The sequence below is a fragment of the Dipteris shenzhenensis genome, chromosome 28, assembly GCF_047967505.1.
Source record: "Dipteris shenzhenensis isolate YYH24624 ecotype China chromosome 28, Dip_SZ_1.0, whole genome shotgun sequence".
Lineage (NCBI taxonomy): Eukaryota > Viridiplantae > Streptophyta > Polypodiopsida > Gleicheniales > Dipteridaceae > Dipteris > Dipteris shenzhenensis.
Window position 1 is genome coordinate 32841835 of NC_141623.1, and position 15539 is coordinate 32857373.

Consider the following 15539-nt stretch of genomic DNA (forward strand, 5'->3'; position numbering starts at 1 on the left):
CTGAAGATACACCGTACACGTGTGGCAGAGGAATGTTCCCTCGCCCGCCCACACGTGCGAGGATGCTTCCTCCTCGGAGAAATGAATCAGAACCAGCACTCATTGGACCATCCAACATGCCCCCCCACACGCACACACACGGCCCAACTATGGACACGTGTCTTACACACACACACTTTTTTTTAAAGTGAAAGTACACACACACATATGACCAACTACACACCTGCTACGTGGACCGGCACCTCGTATCCTTTCCGAGGAGACTCCACCGCCAGTAGTAATCCCTCTCAGATCGACAAGCGCCCAAACCGCCTCAACTGCCACCACTGCCCTGTCATCCATCCTGACATATCAAGTTATATCCCTCCACTTTTGTCTTGGATCTTCCGAGGAACGCTTGTGCTGGTCACACTCTCAAAGGTTGTTGCCCCCCCACACATACACACCCCACATACAAACACAGGGCCAACTATAGACACACGTGTCCCAAACACACACACACACACACACACATGACCAACTACACACCGGCTACGTGGACCGGTAGCTCATATCCTTTCCCGAGGAGACTCCAACGCCAGCAGTTGCTCTCAGATCGACACGCGCCCAAATCGCCTCAGCTGCCACTGCTCTGTTGTCCATCCTGACATTTGGAGTTATATCCCTCCACTTTTGTCTTGGGTCTTTCGAGGAACACTTGTGCTAATCACACGCTTGCATCTCCAAGGGTCGTTGTTTACATGATAGTAGCTCCCTTTCGAGATTTGCAGATGATGGCATCAAATGCAAGGGAGACGACAACAATGCTTATGAAATCCTCACATGCATGTCATCTCTTGCCATGTGTGAGCAGTTTCCAAGGATGCATACTGTTTCAATACGTATGCATAATACTTAATCTAGGAGCTACCTCCCCCAAGCCCTCTACCTCCACAAGCCCATGGGACTCACCCTTGCTACACACTCCACAAGTAAGGTTTTATCTTCTTGGCTGTCAACATTGAGGGAGTAATGAAAGGGTTTGGCCCATGGCATGGACAGCCAATTTTATAGTGCTAACACACTTGACATGAAATACAACATCTCCTAGGATCTCATGCTATCTTCATGGGAATATTCCCTTTGATTACTTCACAAGACATACATACAATCTTCTTTTAAGATTTTGTGTCCACCCAAAGATTTCATCCTCACATATATGGATTTAGTTCCATTTGTGTTACAACTTACAATACATGAGCGCTCATACACCAAAAAGCAATGACTATGGAGATGACAAAAGTTGTTCCCTTTCACAATCTTATATTGAGCTATCAATGAAAGACTTGGTTGCATTTGAAAAGTAACAGAAACAAGGTGAATATTGATGATATTCAAAAGGCCTACCCAAAATCATGAGCTTGAATTGCGCCAAATTGTGGGCTTCCCTAAATGGATGTAGTTGCTAAAGATTGGATGTGGATCGATGAAGCATCAACAAGGATTCTAAGAGGATTGATTTGGCGACTCATGACTAATTATATTGTAATGTAGGTTGTGGCGAGTAGGCTGCCTTGTTGAAGTGTCGCCCAGGGCATATAGAGCAGAGGAGGGCAAGAAGGTGGGAAAGGGTCATGGATGCGGAGAAGATCATTGCACACGGGATGATGCTGAAGAAGGATGTCCTGGCTCACCATGATGAAGTTCTTGACTCTGCTGGCAGGCCTCTTGAAGCATTCAAGCAGTGGGCTCATCGCACGACAACTTCCCCACGCATAATGATTGCGAAGAATTAAATCAAATCACGAGAGCGCATTACCGCCTATAAACAATCGCTTCACTAGCATTAGATCCTTGATCACTTCGCTCAGACGAGTTCCTGTGACTCCAAGCTCTGATACCAAATGTTATAAACAAGTATTTTCTCTCTACAAAGAACTCACAGCAGGCGTCCGAGCGATTAACTATACTCCAGCCAAACGCACAAAGATCACCCCACTTGGGCATCCCAAAATCAACACATAACTCAAAGAAACAAGCCAGCCCAGGAGCTAGAGGTATGCTACCCTCCTGAAGGGTAAGGAAAGCCCAATCCTAGCAGCTACTGTAAAGGGTATTGTGAGAGAGAGCTCGAGCTTAAAGGTTGAGAAGAAGCCGCTCCTAGATGATCCCCATCGCCAAACATGCCAGTATTTGCCCAACCCAAAGCACCCCAACCAAATGAAATGATTTGATAATCAATACTTGGTTAACACCATTGGGACGTCTTAGGAAACTCGAATAGCTAAATTATGCCATGGTCCTTCTGGGATTGGAATTAACTCTAGTTCTTTCCAAGCCTTCCCATGTTCATTACTTTGTTGGTTGACATGGTAAACACGCAAGCACATGTTATGCGATTCATCTTTGGCCAAAATAATTGCCTTTGGATGCTTTCCATTGTGAATATAACACCATTGTGTCCCATGAAAGGCCAAGATTGTCCTTCACACATAAGCATCTACCACGAGGGCTTAGTAATGCATAGGTTTCTTCTATAGACAAGATACCCATAGCTTGATGGTAGGGCTCACTACCTTCAAAAGGATAGTTTAGGGTTCAATCCTTTTGTTGAACCTTTGGGGAAGCCCCCCTTGCACATAGTCTATGCATAAAATAAATGAAGACATGCATAAATAAATTAAGCCATAGAGAAACATAGCTTAATTAAAGCTTAAATAAATTAAGACATAGATAAACATAGGTTAATGAAGCCTCCATGTACGAAAACTAATTGAAATTGGTAGGAGAGGTGAATAGGAGAGACGTCAAAGAATGACAAGAATGACTTGAACGCCATTCTTTGACGTATCAGTTGCCACCAAAGAAATTGGTAGGAGAGAATAGAGGTGCCAAGATGAACAAAGCAAATCAAACACATAGCTTTACCTAAAGCTGGTAAAAATGCCAAGTAACTATCAAAAGGAAGGAGAAGCTAGAGCAAGAATTTGGAGAGGGGAAACAATTTGGATGGGCTGCAAAGCATTAATGAGCCCCTAGAAAGAGAAAAGCCTTAAGGAACGTTACCAATGCACAGTGCCTGGGCTATTGGAGCACTACATGCATGAAAATGAGCACAAAGGAATAGCACTATTAAAAAGAGGGTCCAAGACAACCAAGAAAACGTCTACATCAACGTATCAAAAAGACCAGGAAACATGTAGTTGCACCATTATTTTTCTAAAAAAGACACTTGGTTTAAAGTCACACAAATGTGAGCTAATAGTTTTAACGAGGAAAAAGATAATGGAAACTTGCTACAATGACACAACGACATATGAAGTCACTTCGCTAATCAAGTAGGATCAAAGCTACAACTAGACAAAGAAGTGGCACTAGGAAAGGGCTTTTGTGTAGTTGATGAGGTAACAAACAATCCAAGCAAGAGAATGACTAACATATAAAACAAGGGTCAAGAATGCCAAGAGAATAGCCTTGAGAAGTAGATCTTTAACTAAGTATAGAGAATGCATACATGTCTATGCAGAGACTTTACAAAAGCCAATCCTGTGCATAACAAAAATGAAAGCAACGTAATAAAGGAAGGTAGCTAATCTATGTCAAAAAGCTAGTGCAAACCGTTTAAAACCCAAACCAACCAAGCAGGAGAGCTACTTCCTGGCCATGTAGGCAATAATAATCTATGTAATGACTATGTACTGTGTAGTTGATGAGGTAACAAACAATCCAAGCAAGAGAATGACTAACATATAAAACAAGGGTCAAGAATGCCAAGAGAATAGCCTTGAGAAGTAGATCTTTAACTAAGTATAGAGAATGCACACATGTCTATGCAGAAACTTTACAAAAGCCAATCTTGTGCATAACAAAAATGAAAGCAACGTAATAAAGGAAGTTAGCTAATCTATGTCAAAAAGCTAGTGCAAACTGTTTAAAACCCAAACCAACCAAGTAGGAGAGCTGCTTCCTCGCCATGTAGGCAATAATAATCTATGTAATCTGCTTCCTCGCCATGTAGGCAATAATAATCTATGTAATGACTATGTACTAGAGCAAGCTCATTGTAAATGTGTACTTCTCGGTGTAAAAGTGAAGCCACAAGCTCCTAAGAATAGAGTAAAACCACAAAAAAATAGAACAAAGCTAAAGGTCATGATAGGTTTAAGCTATTCCCTCCGTTAGCCTCACACGCACTGCCTCACTCGCTTCCTACTAGTCCGAGAGAACCAAGGGAGGAACTTTCCTGCTCATTTGAATAAGGAAAGTTCCATCCTCATTGTACTCATAAGACCCAAAATATATAGTGTAGTAAACAAAGATCATGAATCTCTCATTTCGTGAGTTCCATGGCCCTATCTAGAGTCATGACTCTGGTGTAAGATCTTGCTTCTATAGAAAGCAAAGCTTTCAATGAAAAAGCAACGACCAAGATGCTTCGATTCTTCTTGAAAACCCTAGTCGCACTCAAGTCCTATTTATGTCGACTCCTAGTAACACATGGACGTTCCAAACTTAGCCAAACTTCCCAATCTCTAGCCTGAGATGATCCTTCGGTCCTTTAGCAAAATTACTTCTGACTTCCAACTGACAAGGTCACCCGAAGCTTCAGCCAATAAAGCTCATCACATCGAATTAAGAAATGCTCCAATTGGATGCAAGGTTACCGTCCCTCAAAGTTAACTTAGGACGCTCTTGCTCGTGGTTGTGAGTGGTAGCTCCGGCTCTCATTCCTACCTTGCCCCCTCCTATACAATCCCTCAAATTTCCTCACCTTGGGCCCTCGTGCTGGCGCTTGTGAGTGGTGAATTTGCACCTGGAAGGCTCTCGTTCCTCCTTCGCATGCGCTCAACCGGATTAACATATGTGTGCTTATTCTCTACAATGGAAACCGAACAAAGGCACCAAGTGCAAAATGCACAAGAAGTTTATTAAGATTCAGAGAATGTACAAAAGGTTGGGCGTCCACCCGACTCAGGCACAATAGCTCGCACAAACTTAGCTTCATTGCCATCTCTAACCAAATCTCTTCAAGAGCCATGGCTGTATCCTTGATAGAAGCTTCTTCCACTAAGACGCTCTGTCCCACATTCCATGACAAGCTTTGACTCCACTCAATTGCTATATGATGAAGTCACACTATGTTATAGCACATAATCGTGCTACACGCATATCAACATGAAATGAAAAATGACCAATATTGAGAAATACATCACACTAACCAAATTAGCTCCGAATGATTGCTTCCAAATGCAGGACCATAGTTGATCACCTCATTAGTTTCTGAACATCCTCTTATTTCTTTGGCAAGGAAATGTCCCAGAATACCTTGGTCTGAGCAAGTCCCATTTTAAACCCTTACAGGAAGCCTCATTGAAGCTAAGAGTTACATGAAGACTGATGAGGATTAAGCGTGAAGTATATGTTGCAACTTGCAGATAGCCTGGTGTCCAGGGATAACATGGACTCATGTCAAGTGTACATGGTAAATGCAGCAATTATCACTACATGTAGAGCCTGGATTCTGGAACTGGCTGTCTGTATCAATCTTTCCAAATGCAGGGGAATAAGTGCAGCAATCCAAGATTGATAACATTAGGATAGGCAACTCCATTGAATTGTGTTAATGGGCGTGAGCAACCATAATACCCACATTTGAGCTACCAAAACTGAGGACAGCCTGTAACATGGCCATGAAACGAAATATAACCAAAATCAGCATCCCCATATTGATCAGCACCGTAATTACCTCGGACACACCTCCAAGGAATTCTCGGCACAGAGGAGATATCAGGCCAATGTTTAGAGCAATCACTAGTTAAAAGTCAAGAAAACCTTTTTCCTCATCAAATTCATCTCGGTATGGCACAACAGATTGTTCAAACTCAGTATCCATGATAATAGCATCAACGCGATGGATCACAATCAAACCTCTTGTCATGTCAACTCGGTTGCAGACTATGTTATTGACCAGAACAGCACCTCCAGGCTCCCGAGCCAAATACAATCTGTTACCAGAGACAGATTCCAAGGCAAGTTCACCATGCAGAGGCACCATGGCTGAGAACACGCGCCGGGGAACAGCACTAAAACCAAAAATTCTGGAAAGCACAGCAAATGCATCTTCGTTTGACACTGAAACTCCTTCTGTGTAGAAATCATTTAAGCCAACCTTCCAATTATTGCCTGACATGTTGGATCTATCGTTCATTGCATGAAACATGCTTTCAAACGAAGACTCTGAGGGAACAAAGAGTGTGAAAGGCAAATCGTCCCTCAAAAAGCTGACCATCATCTCCCCAAAGCGCCCTAATTCAGAACTTTCAGGCTTTGTTTCCAAAAATTTCCTGGGACGAGTGTAAATAAAATGAAGTGGAACAGAAGCGGTCCGAGTCAATATATGCAAGATGCACAAGGTAGAGATCAGAAACGCTGTGAGAAAAGCGGTTCCGAGCGAAGAGAGAGACCATATGCAGAGCCATTTCCTCCTCTCGTTGGTCCTCGTGGCCTGAGATTTGGATCTGGCCATTTACGCATTGGCTAAGAGACATTGCTGACCAAACAGAATCCTCTCTGCACCAGAGACCTTCCCTGAATCCATCGGCAATTATCTTTCTTCGAAATCACAATGTGGCGCAGCAACTTGGTCTTTTGCAGCAGGATTTGAAGAAGCTCCTCGCGGACTTTCAGACGTGACTCCTCCGTGAAGGAATGTCTCTGAACGTAAAGCCAATAACCTCGAGAAAAGAGCGATCACCGTCGGGTGGCGAGCGACTCAAAATTCAACAATCTCATCTTTGAACGCGAATCGCAAACGAAAGGCTTGAGATCTTGGGAAAATGCGCAAAGAATTGCGATCAAGAAACCATTGCAGCTTGCCCGCCATAGCCATTCGCCCTGCACCCGTCCGCCATAGCCAAGTCTCCTCAGAAAGTGAATGTTATGTTGAGGACGACTTAACCTCACCACATGAATTACCCTAGTTAGTTAACTTCACCCTTTGACTTAACCTAACTAGCCAGCTAACCTCAGCACATGACTTAACCTCCCACTTACTCTGACCTCGGTAGAGGTATTGCTTAGCTTATGCATCACTTGACCTCCCACTTCCACAGTGCTCAATTCCCACTGAAAAACAGCCGCAATGTGCCAATAATCTGTGTGTCCTCCATGTGATCTATCATGTCCCTCTGTTGATCCTTTCTTAGGGACTGAAAAACACCTTAGACGGGCAACCTCCTTAACCTCCTTGAGCAAGCCATAGCTGCCTGCGTCACACAGATCCGCGGCTTCTTTGTCTCCACAGCAGCTTCTCTGTGAAGGTTCGTGACGACGAAATTTGTCTTGTGCCCTCTATGCTTGCTCAATGCTATCCGAATCTTTTTCTTAAAAACCAAAAGATATGGCGTTGCAACCAACAAAGGGGAATTCAACGTTCGGTATTCTGGTAGTTTTGATCACATGCTTGAGGGCGAGCAACAAAGGGCCTGTCTGCAATCGACTTAGAATTTATCCAGCACGAGTACTAAGCATGCAGCGGTACTTTTATCTGAAACTATCGCGTGTGATGATTGCCAGGCTGCGACTTCTTTTGTGCACATCGCAAAGTAACGGGCCAGGCCTTTCAACTAGCCACTCTATGTGAGGCTAGATGTGCTTGACCAGCCTCGATGATGTGAAAAGTACGAATCCCTCCTCGTAGGTTGTTTACCAGCCTGAAGGCTACATGATGACGATTACACAATTCCCAACGCAGACTTCAAATTTGCATCCCCAAATCTCTCTTTGTGTCACTCAGTCTGTCCCAGCATCCCGCCACTTGACGTAAGTACTCCCCAATAGAGGGCTTCTCCAATGCTTTCCTCCCAGCCACGGTTTCTAGTGATCTCCTCCTACTCTTTTTGGCACGCCATGGGGGGTGCCTTAGCAATCGTTGAATTTTTAGAAAGCAGAAAATTCTAGTGATCTCCTCGTCGTGAATACTCTTTTTGGCCTGCCATGGCCTTAGCAATCGTCGAATTTTTAGAATACCGAATTTTTAAATTTTTCTAAATTCTAATTTTGCGTTGGTTGATTGGGTGCAAGTGGAAGTGTTTGACGGCACAGGCAGTTTTCTGCTTAATGACTAACTCCACTTGGCAGTGTGCATGAATTGCTCTCCTACCTCTGCTCTTTTGTTATTACGTTTCGGCATGCATCTCACCTTGCTGCTAGGTTGTTGTTGCAGACTGTGTTTCTTTTGCAAAGGAAGATTATGATGGGCCTGCTTGGCTTTGTGCGCCATTCAGTGATCATTCTACGAAATCTAAAATCAGCGTTGAGATATTATGGTGCTATTGATTATTGCCAGATTGATTCAGCGCTGGTTCATCATTATGCACTTACCTCGCATCTCACCTTGCTGCTAGGCTTTTGTTGCAGACTGTGTTTCTTTTGCGAAGGAAGATTATGCTAGGCCTGCTTGGCTCTGTGCGCCATTCAGTGATCATTCTACAAAGTCAAAAATCAGCGTTGAGATATTATGGTGCTATTGATTATTGCTAGATTGATTTGGTGATGGTTCGTCATTATGCACTTACCGCTCGATAGAATTGTTTTCGTGAGGTGTGGAGAAGAATCTCGTGCTCCTTCTCAGTAATTGCTCGTCAGAGCTCGTGCCTTTCTTATTGTATACTGACTATTCTATATACTGAGGTGCATGGCACAAGAGTTTGTACACATTCGACGTGCAAACTCTGTTTTGGCTTCATGGCTGGAGTGGACGGTTCCTTCAAGTACATGGACATAGATAGTGGCGTTTTCGACAGAGGTTTACTGCCATGCATCATCGATTTTCTTTTCTTCGCTTCCTTCGCTTCTTTTCTTCTTTAATCTTCAACTTTGGATTTACGAAATCGTGAATTCTTCTTGCGGTTGGCATCCGTCCTCTCATTTATTTCTACTTCCTTGATGCTGTGTTTCTCTGTACCCAGTTGTAAGATTTGCTTCAACTGATGTGCAATCGTATTTCTCACAGGACTTGCAAAACTTTGTCGTGACGTTTGAAGTTAGCCTTTTCAACCCAAGTAGCTTGCTTGGGTTACGGAACAAAGGTATCTTCCCTGCAGATTTGTGTTTTTTCCTTCATTTAAGTTTTGAAAAATACAAGTTCCATTTTTTGTAGGTCTTTGGAGTGCTCCACTTTACTAATGTGAATGCTGATTTGCTTGACTTCGAGTGCGAATCTTGTGGCGGCTTGCGCGTCAGCAAAGATCCTTTGCGACCCTTTTGCTACACTTGCAAAAATGTTCAGACAATTCTTCAAGTGCCTTGTTTGACTGCTGATATATATCAACATGGAGGAGAGAGGATTCCAGTTCAGCTCAGAGGTCCTTGCGTGGATAGTGTCCTTCAGCTCAATGTACCTTTCACAGAGTTTTATGAGGCTGACCTCATGTTGGCACATAGCAAGTTGAAGTCAACAAAGCCAAGTGGTAGTTTCATTGTCAATAGTTTTGGCTTTATTATTGCATTTCAATCCAATGAATGACTTGTATTCCTTTATTGTATGCCTATTCTCTTAGTACACTTGAAATGAAGTAAAATGCATTGCTGATTATTCTTCCATTGTTATTGACTTCACATCAATATTTTTTGTATTCTTGGTGGATAATCATCTAGCCATGGGGCTAGATGAAGTGCTTCAACAAAAAAACTTAAAAGAAATATCTAAGTTCTTGGATAAGCATCCTTTGAATGAAAACATCATTCTATGTCTTCTAGAGTTCTTTACAAATAGTACATATCAACATTTGTTAGATGTAATTTTTGAGAACATAGTGACAAACTCACAAATCACTACTACTCCATGGCACCTCTTAAGTGGTGTACCTAATTCTTTGTTGACTTTAAGAGTCATTCAAAACTTGATGGAAAAATCATCCTGATCTTATGCTATAATTGTAGATGTCCTTAATCGTTTCAATGCAATGTTCTTGTAACCATTTAAATTGCTATGCTACAATGGTTCAACAATCACCACAAAAGCTACAATAGGTAAAGCAACATAAGCAAATGCACACTCTTTGTTGATAAATGAAACCACTCTTCCTTGGTCCATAACTCCATTAATTCGAATGATTAATAATCGTGCCTATTGCAAATGGACTAACCAAGATGAAACATTATTATTGCAACTTGTGCTAGAGCTCTCAAACTCAACAGCAAAAACAATTGCATCTCTCCATCAAAGCCTCTGATTATAAGGAAATTACACGCTTCAAAGTACAATCAACAAAATCTACAAAATAAGAAAAATAGCCTTTTCTACTATTCAAGAAGAATCATCTTACATTAACCCAACATTGGTCTCAAATAAAGGCATTGTGCAAAGTAGTCAATATGAGTCGACACAAAATAATCCTTCCAAAAAGAGAAAACAATATAATACTTCATTACAGAAGAAGATTTTAGATAGTCCTTGTTTTCCATGTGTATGTTGCGGATCATTGAAATTTCACAAAGGTATGAGTAAGCTCACTCCAACAATGGCTATTACACTTCAATTTTATAACATTAAAGTAAGCAACTTTCCTTCCAATGATAAACTATTATGTTCCTTGTGTTTTAAATCACTCAAATAGAACAAAATCCCATTGATGTCTTTATTTAACATGAAAACGTCACCATTTTTGCAAAATACTGCAAAGCTAAATGCCATTGAAGAAAGACTAATTTCAATTCGAATACCCTTCTCACAAATTAGAGAACTTACATATGAAGGTCAATATGGATTACATGGAAGTGTTGTAAATGTATTCGTAGATGTTGATAGAGCACAACAAGTCCTTCCTAGGTTTTTGAGCCAACAAGACACAATAGCTGTGTCAATAAAAAGAAAGTTACAATACAAGCATAACTACATGAGTGGAATTGTACGGCCAAATTTAACAAATGTGGCACTCAACTAAATGCTCCAAACTCCTCTATACAAAATGTCCAATGTAAAACTAAATTCATTATGGGAAGCACATGTTAAGAACATGCAACAAGAAGAGATGCAACAACATAATAAAGAGACAGTACGACAAAATGACTTAGATGATGACAACTTCCTCACAGATACTTTAGTCCATGGGATCTACACCAGTCAACAAGTTGCAGACTTTGAAGATCAGACAATTGTTGTCGTGCCTTCTGAAGGTTTTTCTCCTCTAAATTTTCAAAGATAAATTTTGCGAAGAGTTTTCATTTCCAAAATTGTTCTTTGGTAGTGCAAGGCAATACAACCTTCCGGAACACACTTTATGCCAAGACATTGTTCGATGGGAGCTTCTCAATGTCGATCGTTGTTTCGCACTATGTGTTGAAAACTTGTTTTTCAAAACAATGAAAATCCTCGTACGGCAAGTCTTGTCGTCAGCATGGGTTCGCATGTGCAAAGCTCAAACTAGAGGAAAACAATTGCAAGTAAAGGATGCATTGTTGGACACAAATATAGAGAAAATATTGCAATCCAATATAGGGTATAGAGATTTTATGCACCTTCGAACTTTGGCAGATTACAAATACCACTTGAAGAAAAACGTCTTTGCTGTGTTGCAACAACTTGGACCACCCACACTCTTTGTTACGCTTTCCTCAGCAGAAAAACTATGGCAACCACTTATGGAATGCCTCAAAAAATTAAGAAAGAAGCAAACTTGCAACATGCCAATCCCAATATTGTTGCCCGCGACCTCATTCGATCTGATCCAATAACAATAGCTCAATACTACGTGCACAAGTTTCAATCTTTGAACACTCCTCAAAAACGATGAAACTATTCTAGGGAAAGTCAATGATTTCTTCTTCATAATAGAATTCCAAAATCGAGGTAGCCAGCACAACCATGGTCTTATATGGATAGATGGAGCTCCTACTCTAGGAACTTCTTCTAATTCTGAAATAGAATCATTCGTGGACAAGTTCATCTCTATAGACATTTCATTGTTCCCACTACAACAAACTGAAATTCAAACTCACAAGCATCGAAAAACATGCTACCAAAAAAAAAAAAAGTAGGTTTGGGTTCCCTAGAATGCCAATGATACGAACAATGATTTTGTCACCTCTACCACAAGAACTTAGAACAAACACTCTGAAGAAAAACATAAAGCGTATAAAGGAAACCCTTCTCGAAGAATCCATGTTGTCACTAAGCCACACTAGTTTCTTAAATCCAATCCAGCTAAGCGAGGAAGAGTACATCGATGCTTTGAGATCAACAATAACACAACCAATGTTGTTTCTCAAAAGATCTCCCATTAACATATTTATAAATAATTACAACAATTCTCTGTCAAGATTCTGGTTAGCAAACACAGACATTCAGTTCATCATCAATCCTCATGGCGCTACATCATACTGCACATCATACATTACAAAAATAGACAAAGAAACCACTGAGGCTGTGAAAGCAGCATACAACCAAAGCATTGCTTGCAATGCCACTGCCAATGAATGCTTGTGTAGAGTTGGAAATACCATATTGAATACACAACACATAAGTTCACAACAAGCAGTCTACTTGACATTGTCCTTGCCTCTTACATCATCAACAAGGCAATTCCAATACATCAATACAAACACAGCAAACAATAGTATGCTTCTTCTGAAGAGAAGGTCACAACTAGAAAAACTCAACCCCACTAGTATAGATATTTTCTTTGAGGACATTGTTACAAAATACTTGAAGTGAGAAGCTACATTGCACACAATTTGCTTGGCCTCCTTTACAAGTGACTACACAATTACAAGCAAAACAACCAAGAAAAGGAAAAAACAGGAGATAATCCGACACAACAACTATAGTGAGAGCAAAGACCCTGAAAATTACTACAGAGAACTTTGCACTATATTCCTTCCCTTCAACACAAATGAACCAACTCTCGATGAAGATACCACAACATGGCATGACATGTACATCCAATACAAAACTATAAGAAAACAATACAACGTCTGTGCTCAACAGATAACAGGATCTCATATGCAAGAGAGAAAATAGATAGTATGGAGAATCAAATTTTGATTACTGTAAAACTGATACAATGGATGGCGCTGTGTCCCAACCGTGTGCCCCTATGAAAGAAGCTTCGATGGCGTGCTGGAAATAGTAGAAGATGGAGGATGTTAAGGGATCAAGGTTGCTATAGCCAGATGATGAAATGGGCTTCATGGGCTTGCTCTTATATAGCCACCACAAGTAGTTGGTTAGAGCCAATTCGGTGACCGACCCAGTCCGCCCAAAACGGTTGACTGGGGGTCGGTCCCGAAATAGGCCACCGACCACATGATAGAACTGGTGCGCAAAATAGAGCAACTCATGTACGGTCATCTGAGGCTCCTAACGGGCCCCATAACCTGAGAGTGGGCTGCTGCGGGAAATGCTCCATTTACCCTTAGTGCGGTTAGTCATGGGATGCCTTCTCGCACTTGCATGTAGCCTAGTTGGCAATGTGCCAACTCTATTTGAAGCTGTCTAGCCATCAGGCAACACGTGGCCCCCATCTGGTGTCCAAACCAGGACCTACTGGATAACCGAGCTACTCAAATGCCTTCTCCTCATATGGGGGGCTTACAAGTAGAGTTAGCTGGTTCCCGCGTAGTTACACGAGAGTCGAGCATTGATATCTAACACCCCCCCTCAATGTCCACCTGCAAGTGAACTTACTTTTTTGGCCCAATGCCAAGTCGATGAAGATGCCTCTCCAGCAAGTCTCTTCCAAGAGCCTTCATGAAGATATCCGCAGCATTCTCTGTAGTTGAACAATACACCAAGGCAACCTCTCCATCCATGATGAGCTCGCGTACAAAGTGATATTGAATCTCAATGTGTTTTGTCCGAGCGTGGAACATAGGGTTCTTTGCAATCACCATGCAACTCTGATTGTCACATGATAACTGCGTAGGCTTGTTCTGAACTGCACCCATGTCCCCCAAAATCCTCCTCAACCACACTGCCTCGCAAGAAGCTTTGTAGGGTTGCTTCTTGCTGACCCATGACACAGCTCCATATCTAAGTGAGAAACAATAACCTGTCACTTATCTCCTGTTGTCCACGTCTCCTGCCCAATCCGAGTCACAGAATCCGGTCAAGATGTTGCCCTTGGTATAGGTGACGCCATAATCAAGTGTGCCTTTGATGTATTTTAGCACCTGCATCCCTGCCCTCCAATGGTTCTCTTGGGGCTTTTTGGAAAACCTGCTTAGTACACTAGTCGCAAAGCTGATGTCTGACTGTGTGTGGCATAAGTAAATCAAGCTGCCCACAAGCCTTCTGTACTTCGCTCCGTCCACCAGTGGTGATGAATCCTCGTTTGAGAGCTTCACGTCAACCTCCTTAGGGGTACCAACTGTCTTGCACTCAGCCATGCCAAATGCCTTCAGTATCTCTCCAGCACACTTCAGCTATGAAATGAAGATCTGTTTTGGCTCTTGCCAAACTTCAATCCCCAAAAAGAGCTGAGCCTTATACTTATCCAACGTGCCGTCGAACTTGTACTTGGTCTTGTACACCCACTTGGTTCCAATTACCTTGCGTTTTGGTGGTCAATCCACAAGGTCCCAAGTGTTGTTCTTCATTATGGAGCCATACTCCGACTGCATAGCGTCCATCCACCTTTCATCACCCTGTGCCTCTTCAAGACACGGGTTCTTCAGCACAGATCACCTCTGTCATCAATGCGTAGTTGACCAAGTGTTCCTACACCCTTCTTTGCTCCTCTAATCTCTTGGACCGGTGGTGTTCGCATGGTTCCTCCTCAATGGCTGGAGGTTCTCTGCCGTCCAAAAGCTGCTTTACCCACTTTGGGAATGGCCGTTGCCATTGTGGTTCTGCAGGCTCTTCTTCCTCTTATTTATCTTGAATCCTCCCAAGCACTATTGAGGGAGTTCAGTCTGTTGTTGGTAGTTGTACTGGATGGATATCCTGGTCCTGGTTGTCTGGGAATGAAGCATCCTCCTCCAATTGATGCGGCTGTTCTGAGAAGGCCACATTGCGACTTACAATTGCGTTCTTGGTAACAAGGTTATAGAGACGGTAACCCTTCGCCTCTTCACTGTAGCTCAAGAAATTACACTTCCGGCTCTTCAGTTCCCATTTGGTCCTGTTAGCATCAGGTACATGCACAAAACAGTCACATCCAAAAACTCTGAAATGTGCAGCTGAAGGTTTTTTACCAGAAAAAGGCCTGCAGTGGAGTCATCCCATTCATAGCCTTCATGTAGCTACGATTCAGAATGTAAACTACCGTGTTACATGCTTCAGCCCACAAAGTCTTTGGCAAATCTTTCCCTTTCATCATACTTCTGCCCATTTCACAGATGACATGCATCTTGCATTCTACTACTCCATTTTGTTGTGATGTATGTGGCGGGGGTTTCTGCCTCTTGATCCCGTGACTTTTGTAGTAACTCTCGAATTCATTTGATGTGAACTCTCCACCTCTGTCTGATCTCAATTTCTTCACCTTCCTCCCCGATTCTTTCTTGACCATTACATGCCATTCCTTGAACTTACTAAAAGCCTCATCTTTAGTCTTTAG

At 42.2% G+C, this 15539-nt stretch overlaps 1 protein-coding gene across 1 annotated transcript; it reads right to left on the reverse strand.

Annotated features, from left to right (window-relative positions):
* Positions 1 to 4950: 4950 nt before the first annotated feature.
* LOC147883470 (Fasciclin-like arabinogalactan family protein) lies at positions 4951 to 6891 on the reverse strand. Its single transcript, XM_087399866.1, has 2 exons — positions 5908 to 6891; positions 4951 to 5656 (listed from the first exon to the last, which is right to left on the reverse strand). The coding sequence occupies exons 1-2, from the start codon at positions 6503 to 6505 to the stop codon at positions 5637 to 5639; spliced, it is 618 nt and encodes a 205-aa protein (XP_087255992.1). The 5' UTR covers positions 6506 to 6891; the 3' UTR covers positions 4951 to 5636.
* Positions 6892 to 15539: the final 8648 nt, after the last annotated feature.